The 17857-nt window shown below is 41.0% G+C and overlaps 1 protein-coding gene across 6 annotated transcripts in view; it reads right to left on the bottom strand.

Annotated features, from left to right (window-relative positions):
- LOC140517081 (rap1 GTPase-GDP dissociation stimulator 1-like) overlaps positions 1 to 17857 on the bottom strand; it is a 73614-nt gene that overhangs the window by 22440 nt on the left and 33317 nt on the right. For 4 of the 6 annotated variants that reach the window (XM_072627971.1, XM_072627969.1, XM_072627968.1 and 1 more), the window contains 3 exons: positions 6759 to 6881; positions 4011 to 4136; positions 1348 to 1476 (listed from right to left, as the gene is read on the bottom strand). In XM_072627971.1, the coding sequence (XP_072484072.1) occupies positions 1348 to 1476; positions 4011 to 4136; positions 6759 to 6881 (378 nt within the window). The remainder of the gene's footprint in view (positions 1 to 1347; positions 1477 to 4010; positions 4137 to 6758; positions 6882 to 17857) is intronic. The other 2 variants (XM_072627972.1, XM_072627973.1) reach the window with 1 other exon arrangement.

Below are 17857 nucleotides of genomic sequence, written 5' to 3'. Positions count from 1 at the left end.
CTACTCAGATGCCTTCTGCAACTACCTCTTCTTTCACCCTTATTTCACATGAAGAGGGGCCCTTCTCTTTCTAAGGCACACTCTTTTATATGCATAAATCATGACATTTCATCACATCTTCTCCAGCACATTGGACTCTCTATTATCCCCACTTCCCTTATTAATCTTGTTTTTCTTTTTCTACTGGAGGCTTCTCTACTGCCTTCAAACCTATTCATGTTTCTCCCATCCTCAAAAAACCCTCCTTTGATTCATCCATAATTGCTAGCTATTGTCTTATATCTTTGCACCCTTCTATGACTAATCTCCCTGGGAAGGCTATCTACAATTGATGTGTCTACTTCCTTTCTTTTCACCGTCTTCTTAAGTCTCTGGAGCCTGGTTTCCAACCTCATCATTCAACAGAAACCTCTCTCCAAAGTTACCAACGATCTCTTAACTGCCAGATCTAATGGCTTTTTCTCAGTCATCGTTCTTCTGGACCTCTCTGCAGCCTTTGACAAGGTCAATTGCTCTCTTCTTAATACTTCACTATAGGTTTTAATGATGTTATTCTCTCCTGGTTCTCCTTTTTCTTGTCTGATTGTTCCTTCTCAACCTTCTTGACTGGATCTCCATCCATGTTGTTCCTACTAACCATGTCTATCCTTAAAAATCTGTCAGTGGCCTTCCTTTTTTCTCTCTCTGTACTATTTGGCAAAACAATCTTATCAGCTCCCATGAATTCAATTATCATCTCTGTATATATGATTCTCAAATCTGTTTGTCCAGCCCTAACCTCTCTCCTGACCTATTTCCAACTCCCTATTAGACATCTTCAACTGGATTCCTTTAGACATCTTAAACCCACTTTTCCAAAATTGAATCCATTATCTTTTTCCCTCAAACTCTCCCTTCTTCCCAACTTCTTTCTTACTATTGAGGGTACCACCATCTTCCCAGTCACTCAGACTTGTAATTTAGTTGTCATTCTTGACTCCTCACTGTCTCTACCCCCATATTCAATCAGTTGTCACATCTTTCCATTTTTGCCTTCCTAATATCCATCCAATATGCACCCTTCTTTCCTCTGAAACTATCACTACCATAGCATAGACTCTCATCACCTCACACTTGAAGTATTACAATAATCTCACTAGTCTCCCTGCTTCATCTCTCCCCACTCCCATCCATCCTCCACTCAACTGTCAAATTGATCTTTCTAAAGCACAGGTCTGATGTATCTCCCTTTTCAATAAAACTCAGTGCTTCCTTTTTGCTCCCCAAGATCAAAATGTAAAATTATGTGGAAGAAAATGAGATACTGGCTGGTTCTGACCCTGGAGTGGGAAGAGCCCCACACCTTACCCAAGTCTGCCAAATTACACAGGGCCAAGAGGTCAACCCGCACAAGTGGTTCACTTTCTGGGAAGTCAGATAAGATCTTGACCAGCAAGGAGATCACTCCATGCTTGACTAGTTCCTCCTGAAGTTCCTCTGGAAGACACAATTATAAAATAAAGATTTGTGAACAAAATTATTCATATTTGGAGTAGAAATTCATATTCTGCCAAAACTCCTGTCTTCCTTCCTCCAAAGCTCTGCTGACAGTTGATCATCAAGTATTTATTAAGCACTTACTATGTTCCAGGCATTGTTCTAGGTGCTGCAGATAGAATTAAACAATCTCTAGTCTTAAGGAACACACTTGCATGCTATCTATGAACTCCATAGTCAGCCTACAACCACCATAGACTGACTATTTATATACCCTCTTATAATACCAACAGTCTGCCTATAGAGATTCTATGGGAATTCTCATAGTAATGGCCCTTGAGCTATGAAAACAATCCTCTGTTTTGGAGTTCTGGGAATTAAGGAATTCCCTGAGATGCACTCAGTAGTGTTACTGGGATAGACTCAGTGTCACCAGGAGCCTTGTTTTGACCAAGTAGGAAAATAGATTTCCCTGCTCCTTAAAATGAACCTAGCTCTGTTCTTGTTCACATCTGACACTTTTCCAGGAAAGAAAAAGGAGGATGGCATGGGGATACCAAAGATAATAAAGGCATCCTCTAGTCTAGGTTGCTTGTTTGGTTTCCTCAGGAATTAATCTTCAAAACGTCAAGGATTATGGCTTTTTTTAGGGTGAGCCACTTAGCAGGTCATTGTGCCAATTAATCAATAAGCATTGGTAACTGTGTGCCAGACTCTGTACTAAGCACTGGGGATGTAAAGACAAAAGCCAACCAGTCCCTGTCCTCAGTGAACTTATATTCTAATATCTATACAGTTATATATAAGACATATATGAATCAAATACAAAATAACACTGGGGTGAAGTAATGGGGGTGGAAAGATGGACCAAGAAAGGTCTCATACAAAATGTGGTCCCTGAGCTGATTCTAATATCTATAAAAAGGCATCATGGAAGGTCATTCATATGTGAATCTGAGGAGAAGGAGACATGGTGCTCAAATAAGGAGTATTAGGAAAAGCCAGAATCAAACAGCAGTATCCTCATCTGTACATTTTAAGGGTTTAGATCAAAACTTTTTCATAGGAAGTGTTTGGCTCTTATATTAAGCAAGACATGCTGTTAGATATTAGCTACTCAAGAATTTCGGGTTAGCCTCTAAGCTGTGGACCAGCTACTGCAGGCAGAGGCAACTATGCTGATTGTGTATTGACTTAATGAACTTATCCCTAGTCTGAATGGTTGTCTTTTCTGAATTGCTCTTGTCAGAGGTGCTCACGGTAGAGAAGTTGTGGCTATGTAGAGTGATAGAATCTTAGAGGTTATACGGATTTTGGAAACTTGCTGATTTCAGAGTGGTCAGAATCATAGTATTTGGCCTCCAGAAGTGAAGATTTAGTGTGGGAAGTAGCGGTAGGTTTGGAATACAGAATGATGGATTGATTCAAGTGTATGAAATGCTGTTAAACATGAAATAAAAAATGGATTTCCTCTGACTGGTCCAGAGAAGAAATAGGAATAAGAAGAAAAATTTAGGCTCAATACATGTGGAGAAAAATGCCAAAAAGAATGAGAATGATCCCAAAGGGGAAAGGGCTGCCTTGGCAGCTGGTGGGGTCCTGAGCTCTTTAAGTAGAGGCTAGATTTCCATTTGTCAGAGATACTAGAGAAAGAGTTCTTGTATCTAGTTCTTTACCAAGATAAGAAACGCTTTATTTTTGTACATGTAGATTTTTTTCTTATTTCTTCGATCTTGGTGGGATAGGGGGCAGTACAGGCTTAATACTGGTATTGCTGGATCAAAGGGTATATATGCATAGGATAGTCACTTTTGGTACCTGAATCCATATTTGCTTTCTAGAATGATTGGACCAGGTCACAGCTCTATGCACAGCATCTCAATGTGCCAGTATACCTAGTTTAAAAGGCATAAACAGGTACACAGGCAATCGCTTTTATAATCCGGTCCAGTTGGCTAAAATCTCTTGCCCATAACTCTGAGCCTTCTCTGATTCTGATGCCAATGCTATTTAAGAACAAAAAGCTCCTCAGCCCCTTCTGGGATATGGAACTCCCACATTTGGAATTTTCTGCATGGGAATGCAGTCCTCAAAGAGAGACACTTTGCATTCATCATCTGATGTACAAATACAGCCCATTTTGCTCAATAGTTCAATTTTGATCTAAAGTCAGAGGGCAGTTTCTTACTGCCAGCCAGCTTTCTGTTGGCAATGAGAGAAAGCTCTTTGTAAATATCAAATGCTGTATAAATATGAAGAAATGTTCCCCAATAACTCTTCCTTCCAAAGGACCAGCTGCTAAAAGGTAGGCCAGGTTTGGGAAACCAAAGTTAGGTCAGTGATTTGGATTCAATGGACCACATTCCCCAAGGGACCTGAGGCTATTGTTCTCCTTCCAGTCTGACATCCGTCTGGCTGCTGTCAAATGCCACCTGTCAGGGGCTGAGCTCACTCCCAAGTGGCAGACAGCTCTCCACATGGCCCAGCAGCAGCTTAGGGGGAAGGAGTTTTCCCTTGCCAAACTTGGTACTTACTGTTCCCATAACAGATGCGCCCAATGGCCCTCCCGGCATGGAGCAGGAGATCTTGGTCAGAGCTTTCCAGATGGGGCAGCAGAGCAGATACCAGGCCAGCATCAATGCAGGATTGCTTTAGCTCCTCTGCAGACACAGGAAAGGAAAGTTAAGGATAGTATATGAGAAACAAAGGAGCTGGATATAAAGTGGCATGGCTACTGAATGCCTTAGGGACTGGTAGGTTTTGTGGAATTCAGGAAGAAGGGAAGGTGACTCCAGGAGCTCAGGGTGGAATACACTGAGCAGAGGAAGCCCAAATAATATTTTAAGGTGAAATCTGGTTAAAAATGAATGCCATGGGAGGTGTGTGTGTATGTGTGTGTGTGTGTGTGTGTGCATGTGTGTGTGTATGTGTGTGTATGTGTATATGTGTATGTGTGTGTGTATGTGTGTGTGTATGTGTGTGTGTATGTGTGTGTGTGTATGTGTGTCTGTGTGTGGACAAGGAAGGTTAGAGCTGGGATGTGGGCTGTGGGGTAAAGGAAGATACATGGAAAAATTATAGCTTTGGGTATTAAAGAGAGGAATGAGGTTGCCCTCAATAATGGTGTCTGCATTGTGGACCTACACACTGGTTCTGCTTATTTGTCATTATCTCACTATTAATATTGATAGACCGCCCACTCTAGCTCCAGATCTCACAGCAGCCAGTCCCCTTCTCACAAAGTGTGGATAAAGATGATAAGTCAAAATGGTTTGCTGTGCACCTGGAGGAGCTATTCTGTCCACAATCCCCTGGCACCCGAAATACCCACTCTGGTGAGGAGGTGTTAGTTACTAGAAAGCATGGGGGCAGGGAATTTGATGAGGTCACTGGATTTGAGTTGGGGAGGGGAATGATGGAAAAAGAGGGTGCCATAGAAAGAGGAAAAAGACAGGGAAATCTAGGCTTCCAAGAGAGATAAGAGGCCAAAGACAAGAAAGACAAATTCTTGATACTACAATTTTGCCCAAATCAGTTGTAGAAAAATGCTAGAGGGTCCAATAGTTTGAGTTTATATAGATAGATGGATGACTGCCACTGAGAACACTGGCAAAATCTCTAGAAGTATCCAGAGGCCACAGGCTGGGTTCTACTTCTGGGAAATTGCTAAGAGAGCAGGATTTCCAGAGTGACTTGGAATATTTACCTGGCATTTCTTAGAGGGAAACCCTACCCTGGGTAAAGAAGGCAGTTAGAAACTCTGTGGAGGCTCCTAGAAATGGTGATAGATGAGAAAACTTCTCTCTGCCTGAGGTTTCCCTGCTTCCTTTACAGTTTGACTATTATCTCTCATGAGAAGGTCTTTGATTACACATTTTGGTACTTAGTCTTTTCTGCTAATGGCAAAATCCATATAGACTCATGCCAGCTGAGCCAGGCCCTATGGAGTCCAGAAAGGTTGACATTTGAGGCCCTCTATGATCTATCCCTTACCCACTAATTCAGTCACATCTCTCCTTTCCTTCTCTATACATACTTTGCACTCCAGCCAAATGATCATTTCCCAAACATTCCTCAAATTTCTCTACCTCCATGTCTTTGCTTATGTCCTTCCCTATGTCCAGAATTCCTGACACCATCTCTGCTTTGGAAAATCTGACCCAATTCCCAGAATCCAACTCAAATGTTACTGCCTCTATTATGTGTTTCCTGATTTGCCTCCCCCTACCCCCTGCCTTCCCTATGCTAGAAATTCCTCTTTCCTTCAAGTCTCTCTGGCATTTTGCTCCTATTTCAATGGCCCTCATGACAATAATAGCATTATATGTACTTTAATTTTAAAGCACTTTGTATATGTTATTTCATTTCAACCTCACAGCAGCCATGTGAAGTAGATGCTTCTATTACTACCCTCATTTTAAAGATGAGAAAACTGAGGTGAAGAGGGGTTAAGTGATATCCAAAGTTAAGTTTCTCAGGCAGGATTCAAAGAAAAGTCTTTCTAACTCTAAGCCAAATGCTCTATCCATGGTACTACTGCCGCATTCTGCCTTGTATTTTAATTATTCCTATACTGAACATATCTTCCCCTGCTAGGCTGCTTGTTGGGGCAACTAGGTGGTGCAGTGGATAGAGCACCAGTGCAGGAGTCAGGAGGACCTGAGTTCAAATCTCACCTCAGACACTCACTAGCTGTGTGATCTTGGGCCAGTCACTTAATCCCAATTGCCTCATCCTGGGTCATCTCCAGTTATCCTGATGAATATCTGGTCACTGAATTCAGATGGCTCTGGAGGAAAAGTGAGGCTGGTGACCTGCACAGCCCTCCCTCACTCAAAACAAAGTCAAGTACAAGTCATGTCATCATTTCTCTGATGGTATGGTCTTCGTCAGAGATGAAGGACGAACACACATATGCTTGTTGTATTCAATGATTTAGATTCAATCAATAAGCATTAAAAAGTACTATGTGACAGATATTAAGGGTGCAGATACAAATGTGAGTCTGGTTCTGCCCTTAGCCCTTCTGGTACTGGAAGGATGAGCAGCCATCTCCGATTGCCCATTTTCCCCTCGCTCCTGATTAGTTTATGAGGAAGGGCCAGTTTCCCCAAAGGCTACCCAGTGATGTGTTTCTAGTGAGGGAACCCCTACCTCTAAGCTGCTCAGTGTCACTGTGGTGGGTCGCTCCATTTCCTCACATCCTTGGCTCAGCAGAAGGAATGTTCTGATTTAGGAGATGGGCTCAGGTACCCCTTATTCTATGGGGACTAGGCTCTTACCATTCTTAGCCAGCTCTGCCAGGACTTGTGCAGCGGGCACTGCACAGCGTGGATGACTTGTCAGAATCTGGCCCAAAGTTGTGAAAATCCCACTGGTTTCCAGAAGGTTCCTTGATAGCTGTTCTGCAAGAAGAAAAGATGGTTGAAGGTTACAGAATTTCCAGGCTGTAGGGGAACCCAGATGCCATTTAAGCCTTTTTTTTTTTTTTTTTTTTTTACAAACTGATTCTTAGAGTTTAAAACTCTTGCAGAACTAGTTGGTGGCAGAATTGAAAACAGAACCGTGGTATTTAGACTTCTAGCACAGCATCCTTTCCAAAGCACTATCCACCTTTGTTTAGTCCATTGTTGCTTTCAAGGCCTCTGACAATTAGATATTGGAATGAGATTGGGAAGAGGAAGGCAAGAGTATGCCTACTATGTGCCAGGTACTGGATTAAGCACTTTACAAATATTTCATTTGATCTTCACAACAACCCTGTGAGGTAGGTGCTGTTATTATCCACATTTTATAGTTGAGGAAACTGAGGCAGACAGAGGGTAAGTGAGTTGCTCAGGATCACACATCTAGGAAGTGCCTGAGGCTAGATTTGAACTGAAGTTTTATGACTCCAGTTCTAGCACACTATTCACTTGACCACCTTGGGTCTAGGGGAGCAGAGGCACAGGTAGGCACATTATGCAAGGAGATTTGAGCAGCAAGACTTCCCATAAAGCCAAATTTGCCATCCTGGAAATCTATCACATTTTCCTTCAGGTGGCCTGGGTCAAGGTTTTGCAGCTTGATATATCATAAATACCTTTCAAATCAGCAGAAAAAAGCAAAGCAAAACAAAACAAATAATAAAAGAAATCTCTCATTATCTGACTTTGAAGACTGCCTCCCTGGGCAGCTGTTACTTAAAAACCTGATGTCAGACTAAGGCATCCACAGATCAGCATGGTGGGAGTTGCATTTGCAAACTAAAAATAGACAAAGACTTTTTATTGCTTTCCTTTGTTAACTGTGACAACAAAGCAGCAGCCATAATTAGTTTTGCATCTGAGGACTTGTAGTGCAGCAATCAGCTAGTGGGGATGATTATAGGGTTCACCTCCACTGATATCAACAGATTTTCTTTGTTGCTACAAAATATGGAGTGATTTTCCTGCTCTGTTTCATGACATCCAATAATTAGAATATATTATCTTGACTTTTCAGCTATCCTGGTGTCATCCAAAGGTACAATATGGTCATGTAAGGAATGGAAGACCCTATTATTGGTGGTCAGGTTGCTGATGACAAACACTGTTTCAAAAAGAATGCCTTATGTTGGAAATCTTGGTATACATCCCCTTTTTTTGCTTCTCCCAGAAAGTAAATGCAGTAGCTTTCCCATATGGGGTTGGGGGAAGACATAGAAGCAGTGGAATGTAAGCTCTTTGAAGGTAAACACTTTCTTTTCTTTCCCCTTTGGAACCCTAGTGCATGACTTTTCTTTTCTCTTCTGTTCTTCTCCTTCCCTTCCCTTCCTTTCCCTTCCCTTCCCTTCCCTTCCTTTCCCTTCCTTTCTTTCTCCCTGTTCCTCTTGCTTTCTTCCTCCCTCCCTTCCTTCCTTCCTTCCTTCCTTCCTTCCTTCCTTCCTTCCTTCCTTCCTTCCTTCCTTCCTTCCTTCCTTCCTTCCTTCCTTCCTTCCTCTCTTTTTGATATTGGACCTGTGATTTCTTTGACATGGTAAACTTTCAGTGAGGAGACAGATTGACATCTGCTTGGCAATTTATGTTCTGAAAGAGTGCAAGGGATACCAAGAAGTTAAATGATTTGTCCAGGATCAGTATGAGTCAGAGGTGGGACTTGACACCTTGCGTTCCTGACACAGAGACTGCCTCTCTATCTATATTATAGTAGGCTGCATTTCATAGACAGAACATATTATTGTTGAGCTGTTTCACTTGTGACTCACTCTTTGTGATCCTATTTGGGGTTTTCTTGGCAACAATACCTGAGTGACTTTCCATTTCTTTCTCTAGCTCATTTTACAGGTGAGAAAACTGAGGCAAACAGAGTTAAGTGGCTTGCCAGGGTCACACAGATAGTAAATGTCTGAGGCTGGATATGAACTCAAGAAGTTGGGTCTTCCTGATTCCAAGACCAGTGTTCTATCCACTGCACCATCTAGCCTTAAATAAATGCTTGAATTGAACTAGGAATTTTTGTGTCATAGGCAATACTACAAAGTATAGTAGGGGAAAGTGGCAGGAGGATCTCCTTCAAATGAAATGGTAAGTGGCAAGGCACTGTCCTTTGGGGAAAGAAGGCAGAGATCCTGGGACATCAGGTGCCACTGAAGGGGAAACTTCCTTATGGAGAAGAGAGAGGAGAAAGGAGGGTGACTGAAGATCTCATGGAATTTTGTTTTCCATTTTATAGATTCCTATTATAATCTATTATAATTATTATAATTTCTATTTTATAGATTCCTATTTTAATTAATTAGCATTCTTGCTAACTAGGTGGCAAGCTTTCTTGTATCTATGCTGCTGAAGGATTTAAGTGGCATCAGTGCTGTTCAATTTTGGTGCCCCCTAAAGCCAGTGTCTTGGGACAAAGCTCCACCTGTCCTGTCCTGGTTATGGCCCTACCAGGAAGACTGTAGCTCGATGAACCAAAACTGTGACAAATTATGTGCAAAAGAGAGAAGCGCCTCTCTTTCTTGCCTTTGATTGTTCCATAATAGAGGATATCTTGATAGGATATCTTGATTTGATTCAGTTGAATGAATCTCCCTTGCCTGACTTACCTGTCCCAATCCACCAGCCAAGAGTCAGAGCACCCCTGGAAACCCTAGTGGCTGCTTCATGAGCCTTTAGTCTCTTGAGCCAACTAAGTCTTGAGGAAATGTTACAGGACCTTTTTACAAAAAGCTAACCTAATCTAGAGAAAGGGTTAGGATATTGCTCCAACCACACTAATTTACATTTGCATTATGGTGTTAAATAAATAATTAATTAAAGGGGGGAAATTCAGAACAGTATTATGTCTTATTTGATGGCTACAAAATATTTTACATATATTATCTCATTTTATTATTACAGCAGTCCTATGAAATAGCCAGGGCAGGTATCATTATCCTCATTTTACTGATGGGGAAACTGAGGCTTAGAATGGTTGGGTGGCTTGCCCAAGAACACAATAGCTTGTGGGGTTGGCAAAGCTGAAACTTGAACCCAGGTCTTATTCTGCCTAGTGTTTTTTCCATGAGTTTTCACCTAATGAGAAACCCCTTGAAATAGTATCTTAAACTTCCTTTCTATTCTTAATGACATTTGAAAAGAGCTGGACAAACAGTGAGTAGGTAGCCTATGAATCTGTGTTGAGTTAAATGAGTGAGATGTTTATTAAATCCATTGCTAAATGATGGGTGTACAAATACAAAAAATAGTCCCTAACCTTAAGGATCTTGAATTATAAAATGTGGAGACCACCCATAGAGGGCAATGGTGTCCAGGAAGGCATACTGTGTCTTGGGAAGATACACGGATGAAACAGAGCCAAGGTGGTAGTTGACTGAAATACCCTTTATAGCATTAATGGTAGTATTGAATATAAGATTGACATGACAAACCCTTGGTCCTTCTGTAATTCAACGGGAACACAGGAAATTTCTTCCTTCACTCATGCCTGGAATATTATTTTCCCTCTACTGATCTAAACATTACCTTGTCAATATTTCTAGTACTAAAGCAGAATTGGAAGCTTGGAGGATTCATGTACAGTCTTATAGGTTGGCTAATCAATCACCTGGCTGCATTTGGAGGTGAAAATACCTTCACAGCTGCAGCCCATAAGGCCTTGAGTTTCAGGATTGGGGCTGGTTTCAGGATGGCTTGGAAAGCCTTTCAGCTGAGACTAGGGAAGAACTATCTCACCCAGTCAATTCAGGGAAGGGATGATGAAGATCAGCACATGGGTCTCACCAATTACTGGTTTTCATTTTCAGGTTCTGAGTCATCTCAGGTCTGTCAGGTTTTATAGTACTCAGGGTAAGCTAGAGTTCTAGTGGGAATGTCCAACATGTCTGCAAGATACAGAGATTGCTTGATTTACTTTGCTCCCATGAGGGACTTATCTCTTCTTGTCTGGTTGTGTGTTTTATGTGCCCTATCAGAGGTTATCCTTGGTTATTGATTCAGAAGTAGATTGTCTGTTACCTGTGCCCTGGTCTATGTGAGTTATCGTGTGTGTGTGTGTGTTCATGTGTGTGTGTGTGCTCTTGTGTTAGCCAAGCAACCAACTCTTAAGTGGTCTGTAATGAGAATTCACAAACTCTTGTTTGAAACAGCAATCTGAAATCCCACCTTTACTTAAGAATAGGTAGGAACTGAGGCAGCACACTGTCATCAAAAGCTGACCTTGGAGGCTTGGCTTCCAGTCTTGCCTTTAATATGTACTGGCTGGTTGGCTGTAGGCAAGTCATTTAATCTTTTGGTGCTCAAAATGCTTAATCACAGAGTCTGGCACATAGTAGGCCTTGGTAAACATTTATTTCCTTTCTCTCCTTCCTCCCTGGTAATTTTCAAAGAAGGTATAACAGCAGAATGATTGCCAATCAGCACTGGTGGAGAGAACTTCCTATGCCAAGGAAATCAAAAATTTAGGCCTTTTGTCACCATCCTCCTGCCTGCTAGAAAGAAAGAAAAAGAAAGAAAGAAAGAAAGAAAGAAAGAGAGAAAGAAAGAAAGAAAGGAAGGAAGGAAGGAAGGAAGGAAGGAAGGAAGGAAGGAAGGAAGAAAAAAGGAAGAAAGAAATGAGTTACCTGACCATGAGCCTACTACAAGGTCCATTTCGTGTAGTAGAGAGTGTGCCGTACTTGACATCAGGATGACTTATATCAAATTTCACCCTTATAACCAACTTACCCTTTCTATATCTGTTTATTTGTAAAAACAGGTCAAAAGGGAAGCTAGATGATCCAGTGAATAGAGTGCTGGATCTGGAGTCAAGAAGACCTGAGTTCAAATTTGACCTCAGATTAGCTGTATTACCTTGGGCAAGTTTGCCTCAGTTTTCTCATCTGTAAAATGAGCTGGAGGAGGAAATGGTAAATCACTCTGGTATCTCTACCAAGAAAACTCCAAATGTGGTCATGATGAGTCAGACGTGACTGAAATAACTGAACAACAATAAAATAAGGCACAAAATACCTATACTATTTAACTTATAGGGATTGTGGTGAGGCACAAATTCATTTAAAGCACTTTGGAAACTTGAGATGCCATCACTTAAGTCAATAAGAATTTATTTAGCCTTTCTATGTGCCAGACACTATATTAAACCTGGGGACATGATGTAAAAAGAAAAGCAGTCCTGTCCCTCAAACATCTTGCATTTTAATGGAGGGGCCAGCATCTAAATAATGAGATACAGATGTGATTTATACAAAGTAGACAGAAGGTAATCTGAGAGGAGAAGGGACTAGCATTTCAGGGGACTGGGAAAGACCTGAAAACGGTAGGATTTGATCCTTGCCTTTAAGGAAGATGGGGAAACTAAGAGGTGGAAGAAAGAGAAGAGCAAAGGGCAGTGGAACACATCTGTAGCAAGGTCATGGTGATGGAAAGCGAAATGTCATGTTCAAGGAACAGAGAGTAGGCCATGCAGCTGGACAGCTAAGTACGTGGGAGGGAGTAAGTTTCAAGGAGGCTGCAAAGGTAGGAATGGACCAGGGTATGAATGCAGGAAGAGCCTTAAATGCCAAACAGAGGAGTTTAGATTTGAATCCTGGAGGTAATAAAGAGGTCCTGGAAATCATTGAGTTGGGAGGTCAGTGATAAAGTCATACTTATATTTTAGAAAAATTATTTTGGCAGCTTAGTAGAGAATGGATTGGAGTGGAAAGATACAGTTGGAAGACGAAGAGATCAACAGAAGAGGATTGTAATAGTCTACACAAGAGAAAAGATGATGGTGGCTCAAATTCCTTAGGGTGGTGTCTGTATGTATGTGGGAAAGGAGATGTACAAGATTTGGCAAAGGATTGGATATAGATTCAAAAATGACCTTGAAATTGTAGGCCTAGTTGACTGGAAGGATTGATAGTGTCTTACACAGTAATAGAAAAGTTGGGAGGAAGAAAGTGTTTTGAAGGAAAGATAATGAGTTCTGTTTTGGACATATTGGGTTTGACAAGCTTGAGGCACTTGATGATTTGTCACTGTAGCTTAGGAAAGAGACTACGGTTTGATATATGCAACAGCAAGGACCCTAGCATACACAGGAGGGCCTGTTGTACAGATTCTTGGATCTGTGTGACCTTGGGTAAGTCAACTTACCCTATTTGCCTCAGTTTCTTCATCTGTAAAATGAACTGGAGAAGGAAAAGGTGAACCACTCTAGTATCTTTGTCAAGAAAACCCTAATTGGGGTCAGGAAGAGTCAGACACAGCTGAAACTACTGAATAACCACCAGGTCATATAAATGACTGTTATGCAGCTAGATTGTAGAAGCCTCAGTTCTGTAACACCGGTCTGCTAATGACCAGTCCAGGGCTTTTCCTTTGGCAGTTGGTGATACAATCAATAGAGTATTTTACCTGGAGTCAGGAAGATCTGTGTTCAAATGCAGTCTCAGATACATGTCAGCTATGTTTCTCTGGGCAAGTCACTTTACATTTAAGAGCCTCAAGTGTAAAATGGGGACAATACTCGCATCTACATCCTCAGGGATTGTTGAGAGCATAAAATGAGTTACAGAATGAGCACACTTTATAAGCCTTAACATGCTATATAAATGCATATTCTTTTCATTTGTATTATTATTTCCTGCTACATTATTCTGCCTGCTATGGAAAGTCCATTTTCCATGCTTTCCACACAGGGAAAGACAAAGTAAGTAAAAATCTAGATAGAGCCCCCTCCTCAGTAGCCTGATTCTGCCGGGGAGTGCTGTGACTTCCCTAAGGAGCTTGTGATTGGTGAAACTGTGTTAGGCAGTGAGACCAAACATGGAGAAAGGGAGAATGAGGACTACTATCTAAAACTGTCTTGAAGAACAGGGATTTGAGATGTGCTACTTGTAGAGGCCCATGAAAAGGAATTCTGAAAATGCCTCAAAGCGATCAACCTCCATGTCCACATTGAGAAGGACAAATGAAACGTGGCAGGAGGAGAAAGTTTGGGAAAAATGATTAGTGGTTTTATTTAAAGGCCTGCCAGACACTTCAGGGTTTCACAAAGGAATTCTGGTAGAACCTTCAAGTAGAGGACCATTTCTATGGTAACAGCTTCCTGCCCCTTGTTTTGGAAGAAAAGAAGATGCAACTATCACCTCAGAGAGCTGACTGGTAAAATAGCCCACTGTTTCCACTGACAAAACATTGGCAGAGTTGTAATTAGCACCAAGTAATTAGTCCTCAGACAAGACCTCTTTCTAAAGGCTCTTCAAAGACATCTGGGTATCTGTATTTCCTCTAATCAGAACCAGGCATTCCAGTCTAGGATCTGCTATTGACTCATTGGGTGACCCTGGGCAGCCATTTAGCTTCTCAGGGTCTCAGTTTCCTCATCTGTGCAATGAAGATCCTAAGGTCTCTAAGGCCTTTTCCAGTTCTGACATCCTGTGGATTTGTGATTCTCTTTCCAAGCTAAGAAGTTTCAGGGCCAGAAGGCCTAGGATAATGATATGGATAGGTCTGGCCAGTCTTCAGAGATGGAGTCTTTGCTGACTACCTTTGGATACCAAGATGAAAAATTATTATTACATAATAATATTTATTATTTATAACATTATTATATGAGACATTTATAAGGTATCTATAAAGTACTTTATGGTTCAAGTGGCCTTTATATGGTACTTTAAGGTTTGCAAAGCACTTTACAAATATTTCCTCATTTTATCCTTACCACAATCCTGAGAGAGGTAGGTGGTGTTATTGGTGCCAGTATTGTTTGGAGGCAGGCTGCCTCCTTGGTTCCATATCACGTACTATCCCAACTGATGGCTTGGGAGGAAGGAGACACTTACTGCCTGGATCCCCTAAAGGCACTGCCTGCTGTTATTTTTATTCTTTAATTAATCCATGAACATATCTATAGAATTGAAAGTATATATCGTATTTAAACATGGTAGTTCCAGTACTGTGCTATTTGTCTCTGTCTCTTTCAAGTTCCTTTTGCTTTCTTCTGTACATTTGTAAGTTTAGCCCTTGTCTTTCTTTTCTTAGACTACATCTATGTTAATATCATATCTGTCTCTAGATATTTAAGAAAATGGTTTACTTCTAAACGATATCTTCATTACCCTGAATTTTAGCAGATAATTTAGCTCCAAATCTCCCATTTCAGAATAATTTGAGGACCAGAGTCAAAGCTATTATCTTTCATTGGTGTTCTCTTCCCTACAACCCATCATGCCTTGAAATCATGGTTTCTATGTGCTTTTATATTCTACACTTCCTTTTCAACAACTCCAGGACTCTTTTGAATGATCTTTTTTTAAAAAGTCTTATTGACATGTTTTCCCAAGCATCCCACCACTGGTGGCTCCATTCAGTGACTACCGGAATTAATTTATCTTTAAGACTTTTTTCAGAGCTCTGTTCAGCAACCATTTCTCCCCCCAAATCCAGAGAAGTACAAACTATTAGAGCCATATAAAAGTAAGTCAGAATTTGGATCCTCCCAAACCTGAATTTCATCAAATATTATGCACCCATTGAGTTTGTCCTTCATTTTTGAAGAGGACCATGACATCAGAGAAATGGTGACATGACTTGCCCTTGACTTTGTTTTCAGTGAGGGAAGCTGCGCAAGGTCACCAGCCTCACTTTCTCCTTCTCAGCCATCTGGATCCAGTGATCAGATATTCATCAGGATGACTGGATATGGCCCAGGATGCAATGGGAAACTTTAGCCTTTTAGGCTAAGGCTTTTTTAGGTGCTCACTTAAAGTGAGGTAATGTCCATTCAGTAAAGGAGGCCAAATTAAGGTGAAATCAATAGGTGAAAATTACTGTTGCAATTTTGTTTCCAAAGGAGGATGGAGGTAGTATAAGTACAGATTTAAATACTTTCTGAGAGGACACCAAGTACTCCCCTCGGGAATTACCCATTTAGAAGGAGAGAACATCTATTACAATCATCTCAAGCAGTTTTTAAGCACCCCTACTCCCCGCTACCTAGGTTTATTCCTAAGGTTTATTTTCGTTTTCTGTGGAAATTTTTTGACCTTAATCCAGTAGCTTAATTACCATTTAAGTGAGTCTGTATCTTCGACAGCTCACCGAAAGGAAGAGTTTCTGAAAGTCTTATTGGAAGGCACTCGTCAGGATAATAGACATTTTGTATTTCTTTTTCAAATGAGAAGAAAACAGAATTCTCTCCTCTGCACCTCAAGACTCTTGGGATTAACTCTCTCTTGCTACAAATTATCAGCCTGTTCCTTCTATTTGAGAGTGTTTTTTTTAGCCCAATGTGTTTCTTCAAGTGTTGTGACCTTATCCTGTAGAAAACAAGCCCAGTTTGGTGCCTCATTTTGAGTACCTCATTCCTACTTGGAAGGACCATCAAAGGCTCCTTTTCAGAAGAAATGTGACCTTTGGCAGACTACTTAACCTTCTCTAGGACTCCATTTCCTCACTTATCAAATGAAGGGGTTGGGCTACATGCCAGTAAGACCCCTTCCATCACTGACATTCCCCATGAGCCTAACAATTTTCAGACTGCATACATTTGACTAGTCCCCACTCAGCTTCCTCCAGATAATCAGGTGGAATCCAACAAATAGAGGCTTTAGAGATTCTTGACTTAAATTTACCCTTTTTACCTCCAGGGCTGTTGTGTTTCATTCTCTATATCTAGTGGCATCTGGGGTCCTACTTCTGAGAAACACTAAATCCCTGAAGGTGGTAGGTAGGAAAGCCTGGATTCAACTTCACTGTGATGGAATATATTTTTGGTGTACAGATTGGTTGATTTGTATTTTCTTTCAGTGGCTATTGGATTTGTCTCAGTATAGTATAGTGGAAAGAATAGTGGATTTGGAGTGAAAAGATGTAGATTTAAATTCCATCTCTGTCATTTCCTACCTGAGTGACTCTGGAAAAGTCAATCACATTCTCTGAGCCTCAGTTTCCTCAATTATGATTAAGGTGCAGTAGGACTAGATGATCTGCAAGACCTTTTCTAGTTCAAGATCCTATGACCATTAATACAATGGTTAATTCTCTGGGTTTTGTGTTGTGTGTTGCAGCAACAATCAACTCTAAATGATCAGCATGGACTTCATTAGAGAAGAGAGTTAGGGGAAAACCACAGGAATCTTTACTCAGAGGAGCATTTTAGTCTTTTTTAATTCTACCTGGCTCTGCTCCTTCTTTTGAGTGATGGTAGCTCACAAAAGCTAGTCAACTATGGAAAAAGCTACAGAGCAAATTCAGTAAATAGGTGCCTTGGGGTTGAATTGACAGTTTCCTTGTGTTTGGGAGTATGGGATGAAGGGCTCCTACTTGTTAGAATTGTTAGAGAGAACTGAAATAATGTGTACAAAGAGGTGTTGGTGGCATATTCCTGGCGTGGGAACTTCCATCAGCACAGTTTGCAACTCATCTATTGCTTAGTAGATAAGACAGAGGCACTGACATGCTAAGGGGATAAATGACTTTTCCAGGGTCACATAGCTAATAAATGTCAGAGGTGGGATTTGAACTCGAGTCTTTTTAATCCAAATCTAACATTAGGACAATGTATATAATTGCACTTTTGAAAAGCTATAAAATGCTATACAAATACATTATTCTAATAAAGAGCTAAGGTGTTTGTCTATTTTGGAAAGCAACCTCAGGGATTTCACTTTCCCTGCCTTCAGCATTCTCTGGGTGCTTTATCCCCTGGAATCTGTGCCCCAGGCTGAGAAAGCATGGTCTGCCTTGCTGGAGTCAGATTATCTGCAGTATTTTCTTTCCAACATGTTAAAGCGTACCAACCTGATCTGGAGGTGGTAGGAGAAGGGATTGTAGAAAAGAAGAGATGCAAAGAATGGAAATTACAAGATATTTTCTCCCCTGTGAGATCCTTCATCAATGTAGTGGAAAGACAAGAGGGAAGAGAGACAGTCAGAGAG

Source organism: Notamacropus eugenii, chromosome 1 (assembly GCF_028372415.1).
Source record: "Notamacropus eugenii isolate mMacEug1 chromosome 1, mMacEug1.pri_v2, whole genome shotgun sequence".
NCBI lineage: Eukaryota > Metazoa > Chordata > Mammalia > Diprotodontia > Macropodidae > Notamacropus > Notamacropus eugenii.
The sequence above is the reverse complement of the archived record's forward strand: the minus strand, read 5'-3'. Positions and strand labels throughout refer to the sequence as shown.